Here is a 16,278-nt window from a genome sequence, read left to right as displayed (position 1 = left end):
AATTAATACCGATTTCCCAGGAAATTAAAAAATGCGAGAAAAGAAAAAATCTACTCGTGATTCATTCGATGGCGATACTCTCCGCCTACGCAGATATATCCATATATTTTGGGGAGAATCTTTCTCTCAAACACTCCAAGAGCAGAGAGAGAAGAAATAACAGTTTCTTTATATTATTAAGAATTTTATTCTAAATATTAGGGTATTCATTCGACTAATGATCGTTCGATTAATCGAATAATTTCTTACGAATAATTATTCGAACCATTTAACCATTATTCGGCCATTTTCGCTTGCTTAAAATGTTTCATAATAATTTCAAATTTAAATAAGTAAAAATTACTAACAAAAATTGTATTGTTTCTGAAATTCGACAAATGACTAAAGACAAAGGGACTTTCGATCACTGTAGATGAATGTTCCGATAGCTCCTTCTATAAATATTACAGCAAGAAGTTACAATTCTAAAAACAAATCTTTAAAAATTTTTAACTTATAACTTGAACCAATGAAAATAAAAGGTACGGAATAAAATATTTGTTATTTAGCTGGCGAAATATTAGAAGAATCGCAATTAATAATCAAAATATTAACTTAGATTAAAGTGGAGTTGAATGCGATGGAGAATGTGATTTTGAAACGGTCGTCGAAAGTGATATTAAGGATGACATTTTTAATGATTACATTGAAATAGATGAAGGCCATGATCTTAAAATATATGTATATAAGTGATGTTATTAACCGCGTATGTAAGTGTTGCAAAATATTTAATAAATCAAATATTGCAAACTAACGTTTTGTTGCAAGAGTTCGTCATATACATGATTTTGAACATCTTTGTTTAACATGGTAATAAACTTTTTGCTTATTTGTAAATGCGTCAATCATGCACTGCCAGACTTCAAATTGGACAGATTCCCTTTATTGTGTAATTCCCCAAGACCACTTTATTAAGCAAAGATTCGGCAACGTTGATAGGCTTGATGTATAATACAATTTGTTATAAATAATTTTGAAATAGTGAATAATTAATTTACTAAAGAATTATTATATATTGTATTTGAATTCAGGATCATGTCCAAGTAGCTCAAATTGTTTAAAGTATAGCTCCAAAACGGAAACCAATAGGGTTTGCTAGTCAATTGTTTTGTAGATTGTTCGGGAGTTAATCTGATCAGAATATTTCTGATGAAAATTTAATGATGGGCTTTGTTTTCGAATGTTTTTTAACATTATCAATACTTGAATTGTTAACTTTAACGTTATTTTTTGTTTTTCTTTAACAATAAAATATTAAAAAACCGACATCAAAACTTCATTCTTTACTTTTTTTAAAAAAAAATTAAATTATTCGAATAATTTTAAACGTGTGATCGAATTATTCGAAGAAGTTAAAATCTCTTATTCGTTTAATTCGAACAAGAGAAAAATCGAATAATTCGAATACCCTACTAAATATAGATTTTAAAAAAAATATTCGACCCTCGGTGGATATTTATAAAAAACAGATTGAGAGAATTTAAATAAACCTAAATATTTCATAGAGATATATAATAAAGTATTATTTATATTTTAAATTTCAGCTCATTCGGACCATAAATGGATATTTTTTAAAAAATTTGAGACTTTGAGGGGCCACCCACTGTCCCTCATTACGCCTACGTGAAATTTCGTACGATATCACCAATAGTTCCCAAGATACAGAATTATTTAAAAAAAAAGTTTCTAAACCACTGTCCGACGATGAATTAAAACCATTAAAGAATCCATCGTCTCCTTGGAAATATTATAAAGCTTCCTTCGTATGGATACATAACATCGTTTAAAATGGATCTGTAGTCGATTCGAGTCTAGTATATTTTATGATATGAATTTGACCCATACCTTACCCTGAAAACAGCCCCACAGCATAATCTTGCCAAACATGACTGTGGTATTTGTGTACTTGGGGTCCAGTCTCTGGCTCTTTACTTGGATTCATCCGAAAAGTGAACAGTATTCCAGTTTTGTATCGACAAGTTTAAATTTTATTTGACAACTTGTATACGAGCAGTACGGTTTTTAAGAAATAATAGTTTTTTTCGCGGGACGATAGCAACCAAAAACAGATTATGGATGGCAACCTAAATAAAGTTTCGTTTTCAGTTTCCAAAATGGTATAACAGATGGCAACTGGCAGCTATCATTTTCTGTTGCCAAATTGGCAACCATAAATGTGTGGTTGCCCTCTGACAACACAACTGAAGTTCGGCTCGGTCTTTCGGTTTATAGAAATTTGTCTGGACTATTTGGTTGTATTTAATTTAAAACAAAGAAACAAATAATGATACACGAAACATGTTTAAGATTGTACATAAAAAATATATATTTTTATTATTAATAACTTAAGTTTACTTTAAGTTCACAACTTTGAACACTTTAGTGTTATAATTTATGCATAAAAACATAATTACTATAGGAGAATGTAACAAATTAATTTGAAAATGTATAAAATAAATGTTCAAGAAGTAGTTTGGCTAAAACTTAAACAAAAGCCCTTTAACAATTAGTCTAATGTACTTTAATTTTCTATTTAATTATTGCTGCAGAAAAATACCTTCTGCCATTGTTAGTTAACATTTAATGCTATTATCACACACCAGCTACTTTTAGCATTTCTTCGATTTTAACAATTTTCTCTCTAGGTTTTCCCACCAATAAGCCTCTTTTACTTTCTTCTTCGTCAATTTTTTTCCAGCCTTGCCAAGTCACTACCGCATGACTTTTTAACATATCCTGCAAACCCAGTTTCTGATCATCTGTTTTAATATTTTTAGCTAAAACATCATCACATATGGTTTTAGCTACACCAAAAGCACCATTCATTGTGGTTAATATGACACCAGTGGGACCAGTGCCCAACCAACCAGCAACATATAAACCTTTATCTACTGTTGTATCATTTAAAGACTTTAGAACTCTTCCATGCTCATTAAAAACTCGTCCAGTTTGGTTATCAAAACATATTCCATTATCAGCACATGAGGATTTGTAGCCAATACTTCTTAAAATTAAGTCAGCTGGTATGGATTCTTCTTTTTCGGTAGATATTGCTTTGTCCTGCTGCATTTTGTTTACAGTAAAAATAAGTTGATTGTCTTTTAATTGTTTTGGTGATCGCATGAAAATTGGTAAAAATTGTTTTTTATTCTGTGGCTGTGCCACAGATTGTTCATTTAAGCTTTTAAGCATCAATTCTGTTAAACGTTTACGAGGTCTGGCCAATTTGTCTACAACTTCGGCCACGCCTTCAAAATCTTGTGCTCTCCATTGTGTGGTAACATTTGGCAATTTTAACATTTCTCTTAGTTCTTTGATGGTAAATGCCACCTGTAAAGGTCCCCGTCGACCAACTAAATACACTTGTTCAACTTTGCTGGTGACTAACGTTTCCAAAGCGTAGGATGTTATATCGGTTTTCTGGAATAAAATTTAAAAACAGCATAGATAATACACTAACTTATTAACAACACCATTTTCAATTTGAATATTTTTGTAGTGAATTTAAGGTTTGTAATTTCTAGGACTTTTTTTCCTTCCCGGGAAGAAATAATAAAATCTTTTAATTCTCGGAAAATTGTTAATAATAATTTAACCCAAAAGCCAATAAAGTTTATCGAAGAAGTTGTGTTCATAAATGTTTGCATGTGTTTTAAATGATTAGGTTGTACAAAAGATTTTTAAGGATTTATAATATAATAGTGGAATTTGATCGGAACATGTGGAATTCTTTTCGATAGAGACATTTTTCAAATCAATGACGAAAGTACTCGACATGACGACTATGTAAATTTAAAAATAAATATTCATTATCAAACTTTCTGTTAATATTAAATTCTATAGAATTAATTTACCTTTAAATCGTCTATTGAACTCAGGAGCATTCTTGCCACATCTACAGCCACATTACCTTGACCAACTATCGTTACAGATTTCCCAGTTAAATTTGGATTAAGATTCTCAGCTCCAGGTAAGCCATTATACCAGGCCACAAAATTTCTAGCAGACAAAACATTCGACTCGGTTTCATTTTCTAAACCCAATTCACGATCTTGATCAGCACCATAGGTGAGTAGAACCGCATGATAGTTATCCCTCAACTGTTGTAAGGTAACATCTCTACCCAGTGTAACATTGCCGTAAAAATTAAAGCGGGAATTCTCAGCAGTTTTTGTAAATGTATTAATGACATTTTTCACCTCGGGATGGTCAGGGGCAACACCAAAGCTAACAAAAACAACAAAATAATTAGTACTAAAATAGATAAAGTAATTGTTAAAGTCATTAAGATAAGAATAGAAATAAAAAAAAAGAAAGTTAGACAAACAAATATACCCACTAATGATGTAATTTTATATATAAATATGAAATATTTACTAAAAGTTGAAATTTTTAAGAAAACCAGGTTAATTTAACTAAATATGTTTAAATTAAAACTACTTCCGGCTGTATTCCTAACAATCTTATGTTTATCCTTACCCCCAGTTCAGGCTACATGGAATTTAGCGGGCATAGGAAGTACTATTTTAAAAAACTAATATAGTTTTATAATAACTAACAATGTATTCTTTCATTTAAGATTATTTTCAAAATATATTTCGCGCTATATTTGATCCCATATTCAAATCTTTTACCACCGAAACTTCATCAACCACTTCAGCAACCACGAGTTCTCCTTAAGCAGACTTACCGCACTAAACCGAAGGGTACTGGCAACTTTTCTATTACATCTACTTTACAATCCTGCAGGGTCTTTAAAATATACTGTGCCGCATAGAAACCTGCTGGTCCAGCTCCTACAATGCAGATTCGGGGTCCAGTAGTGCCACTTGTAAAATGACGATGATTTAAATTAAATCTCAGTTTAGTTAGTAGTCCATAGCTTTGTCGTGTAATTAAGCTTTTATTTATAAATCTTTGTAGCATTTTAGTTTAAATTAAGTTAATTAAACTTCTAATTTCCGTAAATATGTTAATGCTAATTAAATGTAAACAACTAATATAAGTGAAATTTAAATTTGTTGTTGTAAATTTATGCAATCAGCTGTTTAAGGGGAAAAATGAGCGGGGAAACAAGGCGAAAGCAGTGTTCCCACTTTTTGTTTAATTACCACAGATATAATGCTGCCGGATTGTTCAACTTTATACTCCGGTTCATCTGGCTCACGTCAAACACAAAACACAACATTTCTTATGGAGCTGATTGGTTTGAAGGGTCCCCATTTCACATTACGAAAAAACCAATATAAAAAATGGTTTCGCTCAGTCCAAGGTGCATTTAATAAGGTGCCATCGGCAGCACAGCTGATTATGGAAATAGCTCGCACAAATGTCAAACTACATATATAAAAAACTACATATATAAAAACATTTCTAAAAAATTTTATTATTTTCTGTACCAAAAACTTCACTTTTGTTTTAATATAAAAACGCTGTCAAATAAAAATCTGGAATACAAAATTATGAAATATGGAATTAACAAATTACACGGAATATAGGAATATATGATTAAAAATATTCAGATATATTCACTAAAGACAGAAATAGTAGTATTAAATTAATAAAAATCTCAGATATTTTTTTTATATGTAGTTTGAAGTCTCTCCATTTATTAATATTATTGCTTGGTTATGACAAAATTGTTAGTGCTTTTGCTAAGACAACTTTGTCTTGACAACAAATGTCATTTATTGTTATGATAAATATTTGTCAAGTATTTAAGACAGAAAGAACATTTGATAATTTTATTCAAACACATATGTATTTGGAAAATTTAATTCTTTTGAATGTCTGGCAACATAGCTGCATTATAATGTTTTGTTTACCAACACTGGTTTCTATGTTTGTTTCTGACGCCGTTATTTTTTATTATTGTTGACTTTGATGTTACGCTAAATTCTGTGAAAATTTTTTTGTGAATTGTTGTGACCAATTATTATTTACCTGATAAAAATAAGAAAATAACTATTAAAAACGGTATTTATATTTTTGTTTATAATTAAAATACAAATACTTGTTTTTATTTATGTAACTGAAAAAGCAAGAATCAATAATAATCTATCTTTTTACCAAAATAAAAACAACCACATCATCACAACTTGCAAAAACACAACTTATTGATTACAATGGAACCACAGCCATTACAACAGCATCTAACACAACAACAGTCAAGGAGTAACATTATTAAATCAACCATGGTAACTGAAGATCTTTATGTAAATGCAAACAATATCGAACATTTTTTTTTTTTGGAAAATTCATAGAATTTTTAAGAAAAAGCATCGATTTTAATTTTTTTTATTTGTGATTTTTAGGCCCCTCTATCGCCCTGTCCCATACCAGATATTAGCGATGATGAGTTGGTTTCCATATCTGTACGTGATTTAAATCGAACATTGAAAATGCGTGGTCTTAATCGTGAGGAGATTGTGCGCATGAAACAACGTAGACGTACTTTAAAAAATCGTGGCTATGCAGCCAGTTGTCGCATTAAACGTATCGAACAGAAAGATGTTTTGGAAACGGAAAAATCTCATGAGTGGACGGAACTAGAACAGATGCACGAAGACAATGAACAGTGTGCTAGGGAAATTGAAACCTGGAAAAAGAAATATGCCGCTTTATTACAATTTGCAGCTCATAATGATATCCCAATACCGCCGGAATTGGAAACTTGCTAAGCATTGGCGTTCGTAATGATTTTCATAATTTGATCAATAACAGTACAAGTTTATACTTTTTTCATATTTGACTTTTATTTAGAGATAAGTTTATTAGAATTAATTATATATTAGTAGAATTAAGAAAAATATACATACATACTTCATTAGTATTTACTAAATTACATTCATTTACTTTAATTTTTATATATGCAAACGGACGTAACTACACTTTTTTCAGGAGAAGCAAAGAACGTTATACAATCAATAATAATAAAGTTAAACGTCCGTTTGAATTTCTTCAATAAAGTTGTCATTCTTGATCGCAGGGGTCTAAAAATTTGCGTGATCATGTAGTTTCATAAAATAACCATAATCAAAAACTGAAATTATACAGATGCATACAGTGTCACTAGGTTGTTAGTAGGTTATACTTTGGTTAGTAGTGTCCAAAAACTGGAAAAATTAAAAAAAAAACTGTATAATCCCGAACAGGGATTTATGGCAGCTCGGACTCTTCCCCCTGACGATGACATAAGGCTGACGGCTCTAAAAGGGGCAATAGGGTTTATATTGAGAACTTTGGGATAAAATCCTACTTTAGGCTACTTGGCTGAAGTATTATCGAATATCTGATGATACATATGTATGTATATTTACTGATAGCAAGGCTGCCCTTAACGAAATAGAGGGTGTCTTCACATGTAGTTTAACCGATGAATGCCGGGTATCCCTAGATGAGATAGCGAAACATTCTAGGATAACGCTTATATGGGTCTCTGGACACGATGAAAATCAGCGTAATTGTATAGCAGATGAACTTGCTGAAGGCGAGGCAATCGACCTATTTTCTGATATTTCCATTCTTAAATGCAAGATGACTGTTCAGCTGAAATAATAGAGACTACACAAAACAGGTTGACCAATAAATCTTCCTGTGCTACGAGGTCGACTTGGCCCGTATATGTTCCCTGCCGGAAGAATCTACTTAGGGAATTTCTTCGTGAACAAATAAGGCTAATTGTCTCCTTTACTATAGGACACTGTAAAATGGGACATATGCGGTACAACAACTACTGTAGAAGCTGTCATAATGCAGAAGAGGATGAGACTGTGTATAACCTATTCTGCCAATGCCCGGCTCGGACAAATATGAGTGAACGCATCCTCGGAATCTTATTCCTATCATGCTTGGATGAGCTATCAAGAATGAATCTTAGACGAATCTACTCCATCATCAGGGAATATGGTTGGTTTAACTCGGAGACAACGGAAGTATTATAAATACCCTGCTGTTTACCCCTTGGGTATCACAATGGGATCAGTTTTGATTAATTGTTGTAATTAATTGGTCCGTTAAGAATTGAATAACTTTGGACATCGATATGTTAATTTAAAATTTGTAACAAAATACTTTTATTGTCAACTAATGCTATTACACATTTATAAGAATGTTACTTATTGAGTTGTGACTTCAAATTGTCTATATCGTCAAGAAGTTCCTTTGATTCGGGAGATTTATCACAGGTCTCTTCAACGCAGTTCAACTTAAGTGATTTTAATTTCTCCTCGACATTTTCATTCAATTTTTTAATTTGATACCTATAGAAAAAAAAATAAAATTATACAAAAGAAAAAAAAGGTAGACTGATAAAAATTGTACTTTAATTCTTTTTCTATTGGCTCCAACATAGCAATATACTCTTTTATTTGCAGAAACTCCTGTGCCCGGTCGTTAAGGTATTGTGTAAATATTTCTGTGTCCTCTTTTTGTTTTTTAATATTGCAACAGGTTTTTTCTGTTAAATCTTTTAGGGCTTCTTCTACCTCATAATAGGGCTAAGTATTCGAGAAATTAAAGTACATATGATAGGTATAAAAAATAAAATAAATTTATACTTGCCTTCAAAGCCAGCTCATTATTGTTAAGAATTTCGTAATACATTTTGCGCATTCTTTTATTTTCCTCTTCGAATTTTGTATTAATGGTTTCTTTGAATTTGTTTACTTGCTCTATATTAGTTTTAAATCTGTTTACGACTCCTTCAATCTTGGAAAATGATTTATTCGGAACAACATCAGTGACTAGCTTTGTAGTGTCTATATTATTAATATAGACTAGTTCACTAATTTTCACCTTCAAATCATCATTTCTTTGCTGCTTTTCTTGCAATTGGGATTTTAGGAATTTATTTCTGTTTGACTGCAAACAACGAAAATAAAAGTAAAATCAATTAAAATGATAGGACATGTGCTTCAAAATTCATAAAATTTTATTAAACACAGAATATTTATTTCAGAATTATTTTGACTCTCTTTGATTTTAATGGAACTTACCAATTGTTCATTGTACTTCTTCAATAATTCTTTAAATTCAACCTTAATGTTCTCGGATTGTTCACAGTTTTTTAACAAATCCATTTTTATTATCTCTCAAATTATTTCTTTGTAGAAAATTTAACGATTTTCAATTTTTGTGCAGTTATTTTAATAACGGTAAAATAATTCCTTCATAACAATTACAGGGTTGTTATAGGGTTTTTGACATATTCAAAATGAATCAACTCTGCTTTATTTGTTGTTTTGTCAGTGCGGCCAACATTGACAGCGCAAACACAAAATGTCTTTAGAAATTCTGCCTGTCATTTAGGAGTTTGCAAAATATTTTTTACATTGAAAGTCTTCAAAAGATTTTTGCACAAACAAATTCCGGTTAAAAATCAGTTTTACTCAATCACAGAGTTTACTACAAAAATACTAGAAACATATTATTGTCAACAAGTTATTTGCAAGATATTTTAGAAAAAAAAAACAAAATGCCGTCATCAGAAGTTTTGGTAAACAAAGTAATAGTTCATCCATTGGTTTTGTTGTCCGTGGTGGATCACTTCAATCGTATGGGGAAGATTGGCAATCAAAAACGTGTTGTTGGCGTTTTATTAGGATGCTGGAGGTCTAAAGGTGTCTTGGATATATCCAACAGTTTTGCTGGTAAGTTTATGTTTATTTAGAACTATCATTTTCAATGGAATGACTTTTATGTTGCTTTTTTCTTTAGTGCCTTTCGATGAGGATGATAAAGATAAATCTGTATGGTTTTTGGATCATGATTATTTGGAAAATATGTATGGCATGTTTAAAAAAGTAAATGCCAAAGAACGTGTTGTGGGCTGGTACCACACTGGACCCAAATTGCATCAAAATGATATTGCCATTAATGAGTTGATAAGGCGCTATTGTCCAAATTCTGTATTAGTCATTATAGATGCCAAACCTAAAGATTTAGGTTTACCCACAGAAGCCTATATAGCCGTAGAGGAAGTTCACGATGATGGTTCACCAACCAGCAAAACTTTTGAGCATGTTCCCAGTGAAATTGGCGCAGAAGAAGCCGAAGAAGTCGGTGTGGAGCATTTATTGCGTGACATTAAGGATACAACTGTAGGCAGTTTATCGCAAAAGATTACCAACCAATTAATGGGTCTACGAGGTCTCAAGGATCAGTTGGATGATATAAAAAGTTATTTGCAACGAGTTGGTGATGGCAAGATGCCCATAAATTACCAAATTGTTTATCAACTACAGGATATTTTCAATCTTCTGCCCGACTTAACAAACGATCAATTCACCGAGACCATGTATGTCAAAACAAATGATCAAATGTTGGTAGTCTATTTAGCCTCCATGGTTCGTTCTATTATCGCCCTTCACAATCTCATCAACAACAAACTGGCCAATCGTGATGCTGAAGAAGGAAAGGATAAGAAAACCGATGACAAGACGAAAGAGAGCAAAGAAAAGGAAAACAAGGATACTAAGGACAAAAAGGGAGGTTCCGATTCGGAAAAGACCGACAAGAGTAAGGATGATACAAATTCCAAGAGCAGTAAGAAATAGGAGAGAAGGAAAAAGAAAAAGAAGCCTAGACGTAAAAAGAAACGTGACTGAATACACAACACACTTCATCATTTGCTAAACATATTACAACAAATTCCCAGGCTCTTTATTCGTCAAAAACCATGATACAAAACATATTTCAAATGGAAGCAAAAGAAAAAAAATTTACTAAAATACCATTATTTCTGTAAGAAAATATTTAAATGAGAAACAAACAACAACAAAAATATTATGGAAAATAGTCTTCCGCTCGACGGAACTATGCTATTTTCTAAACCGTAGTCTTTATAAATAATAAACACTTAAAACAAAACAGCCTATTCAACTAATAATAAATATGTTTGAGAAAAATATGCTTTAAACTTATATTTAAAATTATTACCCCCACCACCAGCTTTTTAGGTTGCATTTTAAACATTGTCAATAAAACAAAGAAATTCGTTTGTTTAATTTAATATGCGAACATTTTTTTTTTTGAAAATCTTTCTTTATAGTTAACAATTAGTTGGCAACGCAATTATTTTTTTCTTAGAGATATGGGTTTTTTCGTATTATACGGTTTTACGTTGAGGCAAAATATGCGGAGTGAGTGTATTAACATGAATTAACACAGTTTAAGCGAAGACGATTACACTATTTTAATTGAAATTTAGAGAATTGGTTCGTCTCATAGATAAATAGACATACATATACAAATTCATCTGGAAAATATTACTCAAAATATTTACACATACGGGAGCTGTTTTTGTTTTAACATAGTTTTTTCTACTAATACATTTTCACCACTTACATTTCTGACAACTGAGTTAGGTCTCAAATATTTTATACACATTGACATACATATATTTTTATTTTTCCAGTTTATTTCACTCCTCATAAAATAAAGTGCAATGATGCATAAAAAAGAATTAAAAACTTATAATTCTTTATCATGTAAACATTCAAAGTTTTTAGGCTTGACATATTAATAATGATATTTTGACATAATTATGCTTAATTACAGCCATTAAATCAAGCATGAACAAATTATTGTCTCAGTTTTAAATCATTTTCTAATAACATACATATTAAATGAAAAGAGAACATTTTATTTTGTCGTATTATTTTAATGTTGAAGAAGTAATACATGACTCCGATTAGAAATGCTGTATTCTACGATGAAGCAAACTATTTTTGGAAATAAAATATATTTAATCACCATTGCCCAATTCACAATTGATGTCGTAGTGTTGTAGCATTGTATGTCATAAATATTTTTCAAACAAATTTTTCGAAACAAAAACAATTACGACATACAACGATACGACGCTACGACACTAATTGTGAATTGGGCACATGTGTTTGTAATAAAGTTACTGACCTAATTTTCTTTAATAGTGAATGAATTCAAATTCTTTTAGTTGAGTGTGACAAAAAAAAATGTATATGTGATCCACTGATCACTCATATTTTATACCAAAAATTATTTTTTTGTATAAAACAATCAAATATCTTCAATCGTTAATAACTTCGTAAATACTGCGATTTTATGGAAAACTAGCTCAATCTGTGATCACTCATATATCATAACAAAAATCGATATTTATATAAAAAAACTCATATATCTTAAATCGTTAATAACTTCGTAAACACTGCGATTTTAGGGAAAACTAGCTCAATCTGTGATCACACATATTTCATACCAAAAATGGATTTTTATATAAAAAACTCATATATTTTAAATCGTTAATAACTTCGTAAATACTGCGATTTTATGGAAAACTCAATCTGTGATCACTCATATTTATAACAAAAATCGATATTTATATAAAAAAACTCAAATATCTTAAATTGTTAATAACTTCGTAAATACTGCGATTTTAGGGAAAACTAGCTCAATCTGTGATCACTCATATTTCATACCAAAAATCGATTTTTATATAAAAAAACTAATATATCTTAAATCGTTAATAACTTCGTAAATACTGTGATTTTATGGAAAACTAGCTCAATCTGTTATCTCTCATATTTCATACCAAAAATCGATTTTTAGAATAAAAAACTCAAATATCTTAAATCGTTAATAACTTCGTAAATACTGCGATTTTATGGAAAACTAGCTCAATCTGTGATAAAACTAGCTCAATCACTCATATTTCATACCAAAAATCGATATTTATATAAAAAAACTCAAATCATTAATAACTTCGTAAATACTGCGATTTTATGGAAAACTAGCTCAATCTGTGATCACTCATATTTCATACCAAAAATCGATATTTATATAAAAAAATCTCAAATATCTTAAATCGTTAATAACTTTGTAAATACTGCGATTTTATGGAAAACTAGCTTAATCTGTGATCACCAGGGAAACCGGAAATATGCTCTAAAAAAAGCGTTTTAGGCGCTTTAAATATGCAGTAAAAACTTTAAAATATGCTCTTAAAATTTAAAAAATATGCTCTTAAAAAAACAAAAATTTTCAAATAAAAATCGTTGTCTATTGGATCTGAAAACATTTTTAAATATAGAAAATGTTCTTTCGACATCAACTGATGTTACAGGAGCAAATTTAAAAGACAACATTTCTTTAACACTTAGAACGGTTAAGTTTGAATTAGAACTAAAATTTGATATTTAGATGGAGCTATTATTAAAATAGTGCTTATTTTATATTAAAACAAGTAAGAGAGCTATATTCGGCTGTGCCGAATCTTATATACCCTTCACCAAATTATACTTCAAAATAAAAAATTTAAATATTTTTAGGTGAACAAACATTTTTTTCAGTTTTTTCATTTTTTGGATAAAAAAATTTTTCGAATTGTTATTTTAAATTTTAAAAAAAATTTCTGTTTTTTAAATTTTTTTTTTTGGTGAAAAGCCATCTATTTTTCAATTTTGAATTTTAAACAAAGGAAGTAAAAACCTGTAACACAACAGCGAAAAATAAGTAAGACAAAATTTGTTTTTGATAAACTCAAAATATGCTATTAAACAGTAAAATATGCTCTAAAAACGCAAAATATGACATAAATATGCTCTTAAAACAAATATATGCAAAAATATGTATTTAAGGGTAAAATATGCAAAAATATGCACTAACAAATCGATGCCAAAATTCTTAAATAGTTCTGAAACGTGTAAATATCTTATCCATGTGCTCATTCGACTCACCAGAAAAAACATGCATTTGCATATTTTGGTTTCCCTGGTGATCACTCATATTTCATACCAAAAATCCATTTTTAGAATAAAAAACTCAAATATCTTAAATCGTTAATAACTTCGTAAATACTGCGATTTTAGAGAAAACTAGCTCAATCTGTGATCACTCATATTTCATACCAAAGATCGATTTTTATATAAAAAAACTCAAATATCTTAAATCGTTAATAACTTCGTAAATACTGCGATTTTATGGAAAACTAGCTCAATCTGTGATCACTCATATTTCATACCAAAAATCGATTTTTATATAAAAAAACTCAAATATCTTAAATCGTTAATAACTTCGTAAATACTGCGATTTTAGAGAAAACTAGCTCAATCTGTGATCACTCATATTTCTTAACAAAAATCGATTTTTATTATAAAAAACTCAAATATCTTAAATCGTTAATAACTTCGTAAATACTTCGATTTTAGAGAAAACTAGCTCAATCTGTGACCACTCATATTTCATACCTAAAATCGATTTTTGTATAAAAAAAAACTCAAATATCTTAAATCGTTAATAACTTCGTAAATACTGGGATTTTATGGAAAACAAGCTCAATCTGTGATCACTCATATTTCATACCAAAGATCGATTTTTATATAAAAAAACTCAAATATCTTAAATCGTTAATAACTTCGTAAATACTGCGATTTTATGGAAAACTAGCTCAATCTGTGATCACTCATATTTCATACCTAAAATCGATTTTTGTATAAAAAAAAACTCAAATATCTTAAATCGTTAATAACTTCGTAAATACTGGGATTTTATGGAAAACAAGCTCAATCTGTGATCACTCATATTTCATACCAAAGATCGATTTTTATATAAAAAAACTCAAATATCTTAAATCGTTAATAACTTCGTAAATACTGCGATTTTATGGAAAACTAGCTCAATCTGTGATCACTCATATTTCATACCAAAGATCGATTTTTATATAAAAAAAACTCAAATATCTTAAATCGTTAATAACTTCGTAAATACTGTGATTTTATTGAAAACTAGCTCAATCTGTGATCACTCATATTTCATACCAAAGATCGATTTTTATATAAAAAAAACTCAAATATCTTAAATCGTTAATAACTTCGTAAATACTGTGATTTTATTGAAAACTAGCTCAATCTGTGACCACTCATATTTCATACCTAAAATCGATTTTTGTATAAAAAAAAACTCAAATATCTTAAATCGTTAATAACTTCGTAAATACTGGGATTTTATGGAAAACAAGCTCAATCTGTGATCACTCATATTTCATACCAAAGATCGATTTTTATATAAAAAAACTCAAATATCTTAAATCGTTAATAACTTCGTAAATACTGCGATTTTATGGAAAACTAGCTCAAAAAGATCGATTTTTATATAAAAAAAACTCAAATATCTTAAATCGTTAATAACTTCGTAAATACTGTGATTTTATTGAAAACTAGCTCAATCTGTGATCACTCATATTTCATACCAAAGATCGATTTTTATATAAAAAAAACTCAAATATCTTAAATCGTTAATAACTTCGTAAATACTGTGATTTTATTGAAAACTAGCTCAATCTGTGATCACTCATATTTCATACCAAAGATCGATTTTTATATAAAAAAAACTCAAATATCTTAAATCGTTAATAACTTCGTAAATACTGTGATTTTATTGAAAACTAGCTCAATCTGTGATCACTCATATTTCATACCAAAGATCGATTTTTATATAAAAAAAACTCAAATATCTTAAATCGTTAATAACTTCGTAAATACTGTGATTTTATGGAAAACTAGCTCAATCTGTGATCACTCATATTTCATACCAAAGATCGATTTTTATATAAAAAAAACTCAAATATCTTAAATCGTTAATAACTTCGTAAATACTGCGATTTTATGGAAAACTAGCTCAATCTGTGATCACTCATATTTCATACCAAAAATCGATTTTTAGAATAAAAAACTCAAATATCTTAAATCGTTAATAACTTTGTAAATACTGCGATTTTATGGAAAACAAGCTCAATCTGTGATCACTCATATTTCATACCAAAGATCGATTTTTATATAAAAAAAACTCAAATATCTTAAATCGTTAATAACTTCGTAAATACTGCGATTTTATGGAAAACTAGCCCAATCTGTGATCACTCATATTTCATACCAAAAATCGATTTTTAGAATAAAAAACTCAAATATCTTAAATCGTTAATAACTTTGTAAATACTGCGATTTTATGGAAAACAAGCTCAATCTGTGATCACTCATATTTCATACCAAAGATCGATTTTTATATAAAAAAAACTCAAATATCTTAAATCGTTAATAACTTCGAAAATACTGCGATTTTATTGAAAACTAGCTCAATCTGTGATCACTCATATTTCATACCAAAAATCCATTTTTATATAAAAAAAACTCAAATATCTTAAATCGTTAATAACTTCGCAAATACTGCGATTTTATGGAAAACTAGCTCAATCTGTGATCACTC

At 29.6% G+C, this 16,278-nt stretch overlaps 3 protein-coding genes across 6 annotated transcripts; 2 read left to right on the top strand and 1 right to left on the bottom strand.

Annotated features, from left to right (window-relative positions):
• Positions 1-2,340: 2,340 nt before the first annotated feature.
• Positions 2,341-5,035, bottom strand: dare (NADPH:adrenodoxin oxidoreductase, mitochondrial). Its single transcript, XM_065511421.1, has 3 exons — positions 4,730-5,035; positions 3,894-4,266; positions 2,341-3,459 (listed from the first exon to the last, which is right to left on the bottom strand). The coding sequence occupies exons 1-3, from the start codon at positions 4,963-4,965 to the stop codon at positions 2,632-2,634; spliced, it is 1,437 nt and encodes a 478-aa protein (XP_065367493.1). The 5' UTR covers positions 4,966-5,035; the 3' UTR covers positions 2,341-2,631.
• A 912-nt stretch (positions 5,036-5,947) lies between these two features.
• On the top strand, positions 5,948-6,880 carry maf-S. 4 transcript variants are annotated; one of them, XM_065511554.1, is made up of 3 exons: positions 5,948-6,015; positions 6,177-6,254; positions 6,354-6,880. In XM_065511554.1, the coding sequence occupies exons 2-3, from the start codon at positions 6,234-6,236 to the stop codon at positions 6,717-6,719; spliced, it is 387 nt and encodes a 128-aa protein (XP_065367626.1). In that variant the 5' UTR covers positions 5,948-6,015; positions 6,177-6,233; the 3' UTR covers positions 6,720-6,880. The 4 variants fall into 4 exon arrangements, with proteins under 4 accessions (XP_065367626.1, XP_065367627.1, XP_065367625.1 ...); XM_065511555.1 differs by having other exon boundaries at positions 5,970-6,015; positions 6,177-6,236; XM_065511553.1 differs by lacking the exon at positions 5,948-6,015 and having other exon boundaries at positions 6,086-6,236.
• A 2,439-nt stretch (positions 6,881-9,319) lies between these two features.
• On the top strand, positions 9,320-11,050 carry Rpn8 (regulatory particle non-ATPase 8). Its single transcript, XM_065511148.1, has 2 exons — positions 9,320-9,689; positions 9,757-11,050. Exons 1-2 carry the CDS (start codon positions 9,515-9,517, stop codon positions 10,593-10,595), a joined length of 1,014 nt encoding a protein of 337 aa, XP_065367220.1. The 5' UTR covers positions 9,320-9,514; the 3' UTR covers positions 10,596-11,050.
• Positions 11,051-16,278: the final 5,228 nt, after the last annotated feature.

The sequence above is a fragment of the Calliphora vicina genome, chromosome 5 (genome assembly GCF_958450345.1).
Source record: "Calliphora vicina chromosome 5, idCalVici1.1, whole genome shotgun sequence".
NCBI lineage: Eukaryota > Metazoa > Arthropoda > Insecta > Diptera > Calliphoridae > Calliphora > Calliphora vicina.
This window is presented reverse-complemented; position numbering and strand designations above follow the sequence as displayed.